This window comes from Leptidea sinapis, chromosome 5, assembly GCF_905404315.1.
Source record: "Leptidea sinapis chromosome 5, ilLepSina1.1, whole genome shotgun sequence".
NCBI classification, from domain to species: domain Eukaryota; kingdom Metazoa; phylum Arthropoda; class Insecta; order Lepidoptera; family Pieridae; genus Leptidea; species Leptidea sinapis.
In genome coordinates this window covers 10,153,211-10,166,686 of record NC_066269.1, presented here as the reverse complement: position 1 = coordinate 10,166,686, position 13,476 = coordinate 10,153,211, and the positions used below count along the sequence as shown (strand labels likewise).

General features: G+C 37.0%; 1 protein-coding gene across 3 annotated transcripts in view; it reads right to left on the bottom strand.

The window, feature by feature from the left end:
- Positions 1 to 1,115: 1,115 nt before the first annotated feature.
- Positions 1,116 to 13,476, bottom strand: part of LOC126964420 (fatty acyl-CoA reductase 1-like) — a 30,788-nt gene continuing 18,427 nt past the window's right edge. For all 3 annotated transcript variants that reach the window (XM_050807516.1, XM_050807517.1, XM_050807518.1), the window contains exons 7-14: positions 11,220 to 11,365; positions 10,132 to 10,241; positions 9,446 to 9,529; positions 7,544 to 7,652; positions 5,560 to 5,740; positions 4,841 to 4,911; positions 2,439 to 2,696; positions 1,116 to 1,271 (exon numbers count right to left, since the gene is read on the bottom strand). In XM_050807516.1, the coding sequence (XP_050663473.1) occupies positions 1,148 to 1,271; positions 2,439 to 2,696; positions 4,841 to 4,911; positions 5,560 to 5,740; positions 7,544 to 7,652; positions 9,446 to 9,529; positions 10,132 to 10,241; positions 11,220 to 11,365 (1,083 nt within the window). In that variant the 3' untranslated portion in view covers positions 1,116 to 1,147. The remainder of the gene's footprint in view (positions 1,272 to 2,438; positions 2,697 to 4,840; positions 4,912 to 5,559; positions 5,741 to 7,543; positions 7,653 to 9,445; positions 9,530 to 10,131; positions 10,242 to 11,219; positions 11,366 to 13,476) is intronic.

The following is a 13,476-nucleotide window of genomic DNA, read 5'->3' as shown; positions in this document are numbered from 1 at the left end:
GCAGTACGAAGTCTGCCGGGTCAGCTAGTTTTGAATAAAAATATTTTAATTTCAATGTGTTTCTTTATGACATTTAAATCATTGCTACAAACATAAGTCTAGATATTATACTCCTACGTAAAACCAAACAATGTTTTCACACGAATATATCGGATTCCGCCTACTGATGTCAAAACTGATGACAGTATTGAGTGATTTATTCTATTTTATAAATAAAGAGAATAATGATAAAGTCTTGTATGCAACTGTTGATAATTAGGTATTAAAATACTCATGTAATACTCTATTATCATACGAGGCGATTCGTGTTTTAATACCGCTTATTTACACAACAGTTGCATAAATAACTATTTTTAAAGTGAAACTTTTATTACATCGTTGTGTGTTGCATGTCGCGTGACGGTCGGGCGGCGCCTATTGTTCGCAGCAGCTGACCGTGTAGTGTATAGACTATTACTCATTTGTGCCAGTGCTCCACCCTATTTTGTTTGTTTTTGTCAGTGTTTAATGTAAATGTAGTTATTTTTTAGTTAAATGTCTATAATGTGAAGAAAAGTTTCACTTTTACCGTGGTTTCATATCCTTTTTTATATTATATATAATTGTTTTTTAAATTGTTGTCGTAGCAACAAAACTACACATAGTTTCACTTCTGCGTCTCGTGTTTTAAAATAAAAAAAATAGGATCCTCGACATATAACATTTTGGATAGGTTAATAATGATGCATAATTGGTGTACACAGATTTCATATTTTTATCAGCCTAGCGCAACTTTCTGAGAAAAAAGCGATTCACTCGATGGTATGAAACGTGCAGTCATTGACAGATTGACAGAATGATGACGGCTATAATCTTGTAAAAAAAGGAGATAGCTGATATCCACTACGTTTTAAACAACTGTTCTCTTTCAAACTTAGTCGAATTATTCTTTGTGGCTAATCAGGATACTGTAATTACTACTATTTCAAACTTACGTCGAATCACTGCACCTTTCATACTTAACTAAATTTAAATTTTTACTCAGGCATTCCCGCATCTTATTACGTAGTATTTACATCCTCTTTGATATTTATGCGGTAAGTACTAAGCCCAACTTTGTAAATAAAACCAAGAAATTTTCCGAATATTTTATTAGCAATGCAATTAATTATATACCAATCAATGTGTTGTACATCCATTGTAAAATACGAATTACAAGACCGCTGGTGTAGAGGTACCAGCAAATTGCACCGTATGACGAGTACCGAACAAACTTGTCTAACAGCTTCATTCTGCAAAAGAAAAAGTTATTTGAGACAGGATTACTTATGTTGCTGCGTCACTTGGATGGTAAGAGTTTACTGCTGTTTTTAATTGCGGAGAGAAACACGAAATGCCTTTTTGAATTAACTATTAACTAAATTAAAATTGGTACAACAAGAGGCGCGAATGGTGGTTCATAATGGAGTGCTTGTCGCAACCATGATGTAAGGAAGTTAGAGTTGGTTATGGCAGAAGAAGCATAAAAGCAGAATTAACGCAGTTGAGATGCGATCACTGCGTAGTATTGTGGGGACAGACTGATTGATAGAATTCCGAATGCGACGCGAGCGTGCTGTGGTCTGAAAGAAGATGTTGTGACAAGGATTGAGAAAGGAATGCTGAAATGATTTTGGCAAGTAGAACATTCAAGCAAAGTCGATCAAATTGGGGACGTTTTGAAAAGAGGACAGGTCTGAAGCACCCGGAACAAAGCGAGCATGCATGAAAAGAGTTATGAATATAGAGGAAGCGCGTGAGTATTATAAGGATACAAGCAAGTGGCATTCTGTTGTCTCTGCGAACCCCGACCGACAAAAGGACTTTCGCTACATAATATTTTAAAACAAAGTCCTCCGTTTTGTCTGTCTTTCTGTCTGTTAGCCATAAAAACAACAACTACCACACTAATTTAAAAAAAATATTAAATTTAAAAACCCAAAAATTCTGAGCGGCATTACAATTGCCCTCGTCACCTTGAGACATAAGTTGTTAAGTCTCATTTGACTAGTAATTTCACTAGCTACGGTGACCTTCACACCGAAACACAATAATGCTTGCACATTTCATAATGCTTCACGGCAGAAAAAGGTACCCATAATCTAGCTGGAATCATGTGCAACGAAGCCTCCTACTGCTAAATATGTACCACAGTTACGGCACTTTCTGCCGACAAGCAGTAATGTAATAGGTAGAATAAGTCTGATTTGCTTTTGAAGGAAGACATAGCTCACTATAATTCCTGGGCTAGTGACCATTCAACGTCTTATGGGTTTAGGTGAGGAGCGGTATTGTAGTGCTGATTATATTTTTGGGTGTTAAAGAGTCTTTAGCAGCGCTGCATTGATAATACAGTGTATAATATACTATCAGGTGATCTTGAAAATTTCGTGACTTTTTATTGTAAAAAAAATGTGTACCTTTTAAGGTGGGCCTTTGCTTTTGGCAAATCTTCAAGCTTTTCTTTCAGAATAAACTCTTTGCCTCCGATACATGCCTTTTTAAAGTAATCAAGGCGGTCCACCGTTTCCATTTCATAGAAGAAGTCCTTCTTATCGTCAGGCTTGATCTTCGCTCGCAAATCCAGTATATTTTTGTTGATGAAAAGCCATTGCTGGGTTATATAATAGTTCAATGCAATGTTGGCTGAATAAATACGCCGTTGGAGTTTCACGAGCCTGTTAAAAACAAAGACATCAAAATATTTTTTTAGGAACGGTAAAATGGCTTCCGGGGGCACAAACTTAATAATTATAGAACCTAGGAAATATAAAAAAAAACAAAATAAGTTCCACAAACAAACCAATAATGCCTTACGTACTAAATTTTACCGTATTATATGTTGAATAAAGTTATCGCTCGTAACTTTCAGATGTCGCTAGTCGCTGCTATCGTAAGCTATTTGTATTAATAATAGTTAAGCTCATTAAAATAACACTGTAATAGGTATCAATTGCATTTAATTAAATTAATAACCTGACAGTTACAAATATTATTTTGCCAATATAACATCGGAAACAATCATTTGTTTCTCCGTTTATTCGTTGAGTTGAGTATTATGTTATATTTACAAGTGTTGTTTTCGTCTATTATTCGGGGTAGGAGTTCAAAACTAAAGTTTACAAAATGTGTAAAATATGTGTAATGTGTAAAACACAAGATAAACTTATTTTTTTTTAAATAGATTTTGTTGCCGGATTTTTTCATTAGCGATTAAATTTGCTAATATAACAAAAATCGTGTGCAAGGTACTTAAAGAGAAAGATAAGGAAGAAATGAGACAAAATCCAAAATGCACACTATTTCGTTGTTTTATTTGAATTTGTGCTACCTAAAGAAAATAAAAGTATGAACTATAATGTACTAACAGCTATATAACAATCTATTGACACGTATACGCGCCTACGCGCCTACACGTATACGCTACTACGGGAACGGAAGAAAGTTGCGAGTCTGCAAATAGAGATGGCATTGTCAGAGACTTGCGAAGCGTTGCCGGTGAACGATTGAGACAGGGCTTTATTTCCTTATATTAAAATGTACTCTGTGGTCTAATCCTAAGCATCAGTACCAGTGGGAGACTTTTTTGGGGACTTTACCTCATGACATGCTGGCAATACCTCAGCAGCACTTTTCACCACGATGAAGTAATGAGCAAGCGTTATTATATTATTTAGAAGGTACATTTAAAAAGCCCGTAGACCTACCGTAAAGTCTGTGATTTCTATAGTATTGTTGGGCAATTAGGGCGGTGATCACTTAACACAGGTGATCGGAAGTACTGAAAAGGTCAGCAACATATCGGCAATCACTTAAAATTGCCAAGTGTCCTTTTGCGTAAAAAAAGCGGACCTTTTCTCTTCGCTAACCTCAATAGTACCAGACAAAATTCAGGTTAGTAAGTAGTATTCAAACATTAATCTACGTTTTCATATAATCTGCATTGAAAGTGCGAGTTTAATGATTGTTGAGCCACCCAAAACTAGTCAATTTCAGACCAATGCGTCCGGGCAAAAACCGTCGTTTACCTAGTGCCTAGTTAAAATCCTAAAAAAGTATCTTTTCTTTATTACGAACCGAGTTTTATGACAAATATAATAGACTTTGACAGTTCGAAAACATTGCGGCAAACTGTCACCTTCTATTTTCAGCAAACACTAAAACAAAGTGACTGATGTATAGAGAGTGTAAGACGTAGCTTGTCATGCACGCTAAAGTAACAAGCCCGGCCTGTTTCCATGCGTTGCATAATAGCAAGAGCCTCTATCTACATGTTTTAAATGTGTTCTATATGTTTAAACTGATAAAAAATATAAGAAGTAAAATTATCTCCTAAATAATATAATAAGAATGATCCAAAACTTTTTCTTTTCTTATGAAAATAAGGGACGAGACGAGCCTGGCGTTCAGCTGATGGTAATCGATACGCCCTGCCCATTACAATGCAGTGCCGCTCAGGATTCTTCAAAGGCCCAAAAATGCTGAGCGGCACAACAACTGCGCTCTTCACCTTGAGACATAAGATGTTTAGTCTCATTTGCCCAGTAATTTCACTAGCTGCGGCGCCCTTCAGACCGAAGCACAGTAACGCTTAAACATTACAGCTTTAAGAAATAGGCGCCGTTTTGTTATCCCTAATCTAGCCGGCATCCTAAGCAAAGGAGCCTCCCACTGTTAAACTGATCCACATTTTAAAATACATAAATTATAAGCACGTAAAGATAAGCTCTCTGTAAAGATAAATCTCTGCATCTGCAGCTAACTAGACAAGAGTGTTTCATTCCTGGTCACACAATATACTGCTGTATACCTGTATACTTACATAGTTGGATTTCCTGTTAATCGTAAGATTATGTCTACTAATATTGCTGGCAGTAAATGTAACAATATAACCTGAAACAAGAGTATTTAATTAGCACTTTGTAATAAAGTACCTTAATATGAGTTTTGTTCTACACTATCTCGGAAAAGTCTTTGGGTTGATGCTACTGTTGGGTACGCAAATCGCACAAACAACTTAGCTGAGACGGTAAATAATTGTACGAAAATCCTTTTCAATTATTTATTATTATTAACTTATAAGTTTATTGTTGCTTTTGTTAAGGTTTAGAGTATTGAAGGAAACCTCTACTTATATACCTTTTTTTAAGAAAATAAGGGACGAGACGTGCAGGACGTTCAGCTGATAGTAGTTGATATGCCCTGCCCATGACAATGCAGCGCCGCTCAAGATTACTGAAAAATCCACAAGTTCTGAGCAGCACTACAACTGCGCTCGTCACCTTGAGACATAAGATGTCAAATCTTATACGGCGCCCTTTAGACCGAAACACAGTAATGTTTACACATTACTGCTTCATGGCAGAAATAGGCGCCGTTGTGGTACCCATAATCTAGCCGGCATCTGGTGTAAAAGAGCCTCCCACTGGTAGACCTTCAATGAAGGTCCTAAAAGTCTTATTGACACCCTCAGCTGCACTTAATGCCTTAAAATCCCTTACATCCTTTTTTTGATGATGAATTTCGGTACTATTATCTTACCTTAAGATTGTACTCAAATCTAGATTTAGTAATTGATCCCCCGACAGCCCAAAGCATTCCATCGAGTGGTGTCTCTTCAATGATCACCTCTTTGCCGTATTTAACAATTTCGCCAATTGTCATCGTCTTTATGTTGCCAGCTGAGCAGTTATATACCTCAATGTCATCAGTCGGTTCTAATCTGAAATCAAATCGAAAACCAAATTCATTTAAACGTTCCGCTCCAAATTGCCATCATTGATATAATATAATATTGACACACTTTTTACACAAATTATCTTGCCCCAAATTAGGCCTTTGTTATGGGTTGCAAGACAACGATATATTTAATACAATATACTTACTTAAACATACATATATACATTTAAACATCCATGACTCGGAAACAAACATCCTTATTCATCATATAAATGCTTGCACCTACCGGGATTCGAACCCGGGACCTCTAGGTTAGTAGGTAGGATCGCTAACCACTCGGTCGTCTATATAGTGTTTGCTCTGCAAAAGTGAGCTGTTCGTACTAAATATCAGCTTGGTTTTAGACAGTCACTCAAAGAAAAATTTAAGGAAATAAATATTTTCGACTGTTAATTGTCAGTACATTTATGAAATTATACTATTTTTGCACTAAATATTGATTTTCATTATTTTAACACTAGAAATAAGGGCAAAGGGGCCCTTGACTGTTGCTTCTTAAAATATTCTTGATAATGTAATGTATGTTCATAGGCACATAAGTGAATTTGCTAGAAACTGTCATAACCATAATGTTAACACCAGGAACAGACATAAACTTATAATGCCTTCTACTAGGCTAAATAGAGTTAGTAAGTCTTTTTTGGGGCGATGAATATGCTTTTACAACAAGATCCCAGAAAATTTTCAAAACAAAAGTATTAAGTTATTCAAAAGAATTGTTAAAAAACTTTGTGTGCTAAAGGTTACTATAACATAAATGACTTTCTTAATGATACCACAGATTGGGAATGGAGCGACCGAACTCAGGCTATTAAATAATAAGTTTTATTGTACAATATTACTTTGTACATATATTTTTTCAATGAAAAAAAAGCCCGCTGAGTTTGTTGCGCCCGTTCTTCTCAGGTCTGAGGCATTCATTTTGGAATGGGTGGTAGTTTTTGACTTTCAATAAGTGATGTCACATCTTATTTTGAACAAAAATATTTGAATTTGAATTTAAATTAACAAATATTTAAATTGCTGTCTAGTTATTAATTCTACGTCAAAGATATATGCACTTATTACATTTTTTTACCTTTTTATTTAGATTTCAATGATTGCAACTGAAATTATAGTGCACCTGATATTGTCAGCTGACAACACTTTTTTTATGGAAAAGGAGGACAACCGAGCGCACCTGGTGTTAAGTCATCACCGCCGCCCACATTCTCTTGCAACACCAGAGTAATCACAGGAGCGTTGCCGGCCTTTGGAACATGTGTGTGTACATGCTTTTTTTAAGGTCTTTACAAGGAAGCTCATTCCACAGCTTTGTTGTACGTTGAAGAAAGTTCCTTGAAAACCACACTGTGGAGGACCAAATCCAGATGGTTGGGATGTTATACTAATTTGTGGCGTGTTGAAGGTGGAATTTGGCGGCAGGAATCAGGTGAAACAGCTCATCGGAACACTACCGGGATCAATGCGGTAGAAGACACACAATGAAGCAACGTCTCTACGCAACGCCATGTGATCTAGCCGTTTATAAAGCACTGGGTCCCGACAATTTGAGCTTATCAGCGCTGCACGAGGTCAAATGAATCGAGCTGATAATGGGGTGCGCCAGACCGGAGATGACAGACACTTAACATCAATCTACTACGAGAGTTTCATATGTGATTGTAAATCACTGTGTACAAATAAATAAATTTTGATTTGATTTACTGTTTACTACCCAAGAAAATTACCTTCCTCGATTGGTTGCGCGCGGTCTAGAATGTCTGAGATATAGTAAAAATCTTACTTTTTAGATCCCCGCAACCATCCGCCAGCTATGAAAATCTTTATTGCGATGTCCACTGGCATGTAGTCTGCTACGAGATCGGGATCCGTGTAGACGCTACGCAGAATACCTATAAATTTCAGTATGCTTTTACTAATCGCTTTCATAGAAAAACCGCAGTCATCGACAAAGCCCGCACGATTGCAAATCTGAAGTCGCAGTTGGCAGGGCACATAGCCGTTGGGGCAGTAAATTCCTCGAATGGCGACCACTTACTCGAAGACGCAATGCCCCCACAAGATGGACTGATGATTTGGTGAAGATCGCCGGAATGCGTTGGACGAAAGCAGTGTAGGACTGGTAAAGATAAATTGTTAGTGTAAATAATTCCGTAAGAAAACATAGATACTTTGTAACCTAACTGTTTACGTCGTTAGGACTTCGGATTTTCGTGACCTACTCATATCCTTTATTCCTTTAATATAACAGTCTTAAGCAGCGCACCTAGATCAACTTAAATATACTTTTTCAATTCAGAAATGTGGAGATGCGTAGGAGAACCAAAGTCACTGACATAGCCTGGATGATTGCAAAACTGAAGTAGCAGGGGGCAGGGCACATAGTTTGACAGACAGAATATGGTCGTTGGGGCAGTAAAGTCCTCGAATGACGACTACGTTCCCGAAGACGCAGTGTTGAACCCACAAGTGGACAGATGATCTGGCCAAGTACGCCGGAATGCGTTGAACGAAGGCAGCGTAGGACTGATCGTCGTGGAGATGTTTGAGGGAGGTTTTTTCTAGCAGTGGTCTGTTTCTGTGATGATGATGAAACTTATACATTAATGTTCAGAACAGAAATAGATTACAAGGATCACATTAAATTAAGCAATCATGTCCGTCGCACATATTTTAAGGAGGAGCTTTCTTCCTCGTACTACGAAGCTGTGGAATGAGCTTCCTTGTGCGGTGTTTCCGGGACGATACGACATGGGTACCTTCAAAAAAAGCGCGTACACCTTCTTTAAAGGCCGGCAAAGCTCTTGTGATTCCTGTGGTGTTGCAAGAGAATGTGGGCGGCGGTGATCACTTAACACCAGGTGACACGTACGCTCGTTTGTCCTCCTATTCCATAAAAAAATAAAAATTTGAGGGAAGGAAACGACCTGGTGCATGATGCCGCCACAAGCAATGCTATTTTAGTGAGCATGACGAACCATGTTAGAGCATAGAGTTGATTTTAATTTATAAGCTCTAACTGGTTTCACTTCTATATTATTACTAGCTGAACCAGCAAACGTTGTATCTTAATATATATATTTCTTTTGTGCGTCTATTGTAACTGAACTTCTTCTGAACGGCTGGACCGATTTTAATGAAACTTTCTGTGTGTCTTCAGGTGGATTCGAGAATGGTTTAGATTCACAATTGAACTACCTCCTAAACGGCTGGACTTTTCAAATTTAATACGTGTGTATAGGACAACGTCTGTCGGGGCCACTAGTTGCCATATAAAGTAATAAAAAAATCAAACAATTAAAATTTTTGGAGTATAAAAAAAGATGACGACCGATTCTCAGACCTACCAAATACATCGTACAAAATTTATCGTACTACAATAATCATTATATTCGATTGCCATCTTGCAATTCTATTGCGTATCTGTGAATGGAATAGAATAATATTAAAAACGCGATATAAAAATAGGTGTGATAAAAATAAAAAAAATATCAAAAAAATAAAAAAAATATTAGGACCCTTATCATTTAGGGGTATGAAAATAGATGTTGGCCCATTCTCAGACCTACCCGCTATACACACAAAATTTCAAACAAATCGGTTTAGCCCGTTCCGAGTAGATTGGTAACAAACACCGGGACACGAGAATTTTATATATAAGATGATAGTATTTATTAACACTTACCTTTTCCACTGGCAAGTAAAATTCCTACTGGTCCATTCAGGTTTTCAATCCATCCAGGAGCTGGTTCTTCAATACTGGATATGACTGGAAAAACACCATTATTATTCCTTGTCCAAATTTTTTTAAAGTGACAACTTCTCTGTAAGTATAAACACTATGATCCCTCTCTATATACAAACCATTATTAATACAATCATCTGATTCTTGCCTCCAAAGTGAGAATTTGCTACTCTGTGCTCTCAGAATACAGAACAAATCAGAAAGAGTGATCAATCACATTTCTATGCAGCGCATTGTGTCCGAAATACCTCCCGCCTCATCCCACCAACAAATCATCATACAACCAACGCATTTAAGGCTTATTTAAAGCAAGAGTCGCAAATATGTCAGTCTCAGTGAGTCTTACATCTTTGTGCCGTTTGGTGTCGAGACACTTGGCCCGTGGGGCCCAGAGGCGCGGAGATCGTACAAAGTTTGCGCCTCAATAAGACTACTGGAAACCCAAGCGCTGGCAGCTATTTCGGTCAACGGATCAGCCTAGCTATCCAACGCGGAAATGCTGCCAGTATTCTTGGTACGCTTCCACGTAAAGATAGTTTTAATTTTATTTAGTCATAGTATTGTAAATATAGTTATAAGATGTTGTTTTGTTTGAATAAATACATTTGTTTTTATAATATCATTACCAATAGATGGCCGCATGATGACAATTGGCATTTTTCCTTTCTGCTCGTAAACAACGTGCTCCGCTAGCTGTTTCGTAAATACGTACGTGTTTGGCAGTTCTCCTAAGTACCTGGTTAAGGAAAATATATAAGATTATTCAAACGTCTAGATAGACTGTGGCAGCTGTGAAAACGTCGAAAAAAATTGAGGGTGACTGTTAACCTCTATTTTGAGCAATGCACGCACACTAACACAAAGTGACATACAAATAGTGTAATACGTAGCTTGTCTCGCACACTAAAGTTTTCCTGACCTGTTTTCATCGGTTGTCTAATAGCAAGAGGCTCTATCAAGAAGGATAAATTATCTTAGGAAAATATATTATACATCCTGTATGTAATTTTATGTATGAGTTGGTATCTAGTTTAAGAATCTGGCCAAAGCTCAGATAAATTGTAAATAGCAGTAACAGAAGCAATTTTGAGTTTTTATTGAAGAGGAGGGTAAACGAGCAAACATACACCTGATAATAATAGAGGTCAAAGTATGAAATTGCCGTTTTCGTGTGATAGGTACTTCGAATTGACATAAAACCTTCATGGTTTGAGATTTTTGAGTGAAACATTTTTCACATAGTACATAAGTAGTTCTGCTTTTAAAAAATGTGCAACATTTAATTATAGACTTTCAGTTGTTATTTTTATTCAGCTTAGACAAGAAAGATGGATAGTTCAAATTCTCGAGATTTTTGAATTCGAGTTCCAACTTGGAACAAAAGCGATTGGAGAGGGGGCTTCTAACGAACGCACCGTCGCACCGTTCCAAATCACTATCATGTCGAAATTGAGTTAAGAACACAAAACTGGTCACGTGATTCATATTAACGGACTGACAAAAAAAGCCCTGCTGCCACTCTTTAAATGAAATAATTACTTATTAGCCCAACCCACGTGTATAGAATGCACTAATATTGATTAAACTTTAAACACGAATTCCTTCAAATGTGATGTTTGTGGCTTGGAACGTTTTTCAGGAACTACGTCCAATTAATCCCAGAAGTGAGAGATTTTACAATGACAAATTGTTTAACTATGATTAATGATCTTACTTTGGTGTGAGTGAGTTTAAAGTGGCATCGTCGAAGGATTCACAGACGTTGAGGGTGTCTCTCCAGTCAGCATGTGGTGGGTATACGACTTCATCAATACTCACTCTGTTGGTGTTAGCGTATGATGTTGACACGTGGACCAAAACCTGTTCACAATAATGCACAGCTTTTTTTAAAAAAAATATGGATAACAATGTAATATCGTACGATAAACATTTATAATTAAAGAGCCTGAAGGTGTTCCCTTCATTATCAGTCTATGGTATCATTAAAAAAATTGTTTATGTTATAATAACTTTTCCCACACAAACGTTTTTAACAATTCTTTTAAATTTCGTAACGCATTTATTAGTACATTTTCTGGGATCATATTGTAAAAGGATATACATCACCCAATAAAAGACTTATTAACTCGACTTACGGCCGTTTTCAATAACGTATCTCAAGTTACGGATACATTGCTATCACCGTTTAATGACAAGATCTTATCTATCCATAGTTATGACCAATTTATAGTTGTAGTCCAATGCTTTATGTCGATAGGTTTTTGAAATGTAAGTAAGCGTAATAGGATAGATTTGTCTACTTCTAGTAAGTTAAACTAAGGATAGATAGGTTATTGAAAACGGCCGTTAACCGAGTAGTAGGCATAACACGTTTATGTTTGTTCCTCGTGTTAACATTATGATTGTTACAGTTTCTAGCAATTTCATCAATGTGCTTATGAACATATAGAACATTATCAAACTTGAACATTAACGTTGTACATTTTTGAATATTTTGGAATCGTTATGGAATAATTTCGCACGCATTTGCCTCTTGTACGCCGATGATCAAGTAATTTTTTCATCATCGGTAAATGAATTGCAACAAATGATGGACTGCTTGAACGGGAGCTTTAAAGAAAGTGCAAGAAAGACGCACGTGATGGTATTTGAGAAGGATGAAAGGCAGATTGAATGTAATATCACGATTGAAGATGAAAGGGTAGAACAAGTTACAGAATTCGTATATTTGGGTAGCATGATTACAAGAGACGGAAGATATGAAGGTGATATTGAAACGAGAGTGACTGCGGGAAACTGTATGAATGGAGCGCTGCATGCCTTTATAAACGGTCAAACTGTGCCAATAGAAGCGCGAATGGCTGTACATAATGGATTGCTTGTCGCCACGTTAATGTATGGAAGTGAGAGTTGGCAGTATGGCAAGAAGCGTAAAAACAGAATTAACGCAGTTGAGATGCGATCACTGCGTAGTATGTGTGGGGTAAGATTGACTGATAGAATTCTGAATGCGGTAATACGAACGCGCTGTGGTTTGAAAGAGGATGTAGTGACAAAGACTGAAAAAGGAATGCTGAAATGGTTTGGACACGTGGAGCGAATGAGTGAAGAAAGAATGACGCATCAAATATATAAGGCAAGTGTGTGTGGGCAAGTCGATCGCGGGAGACCTCGTAAAACATTCGTCGACCAAATTGGGGACGAATGACGTTTTGAGAAAAGGAGAGGTCCGAAGCACCCGCAACCGGCGAGCATGTATGAAAAGAGTAATGAATTTAGAGGAAGTGAGGTTTGTAAGGATAGAAGCAAATGGCATTCTATTGTCTCTGCCTACCCCGACGGGAACAAGGCGTGAGTATGTATTTTTATTATTATAATTGCTTTACTTATCAGTATAAAAGTACTAGCATTTATGTGGTTAAATACAATATACATTTATTTCGCTATCGTACACAAATATGGAAATTTATATATCAATAAAAAAAGTTATATTTCAGAACTATTACAATTATTTTACATTAAAAAGTTTATCTCTCCGAAAAATCAACTTTCATCCATCTCACCGACGTCTCATAGCTTTTTGAGAAACGTAATTAGGTGTCGATATTTCACCATAATTCCATGCAGATCGCAGATTTTGAGGCAAATTTACTTAACGGCGAAGTTACAACTTTTATTTACAATAATACAATAGGCAATGAGAACAAAAAATACATGTATAACTATCGCCTTAGGGAGAGTCTTTGCTAATGACACAGTGTTAAAATATTTCACGACTGAGATTCGATTCCACGACATCGCGGTGTTTCGGCTTCGCAATCACAATGATTCAACCACTTGTCCAATAACCGTATGATCATTCAGTTGAAATAGCCGAACTGTAATTAGTTTAAAGCACAAATCTTTCGTCCATAACTTCTACGATTGTCTTACGAATTTTCGATCACGACACGTGCCCTAACGCGAGTTAA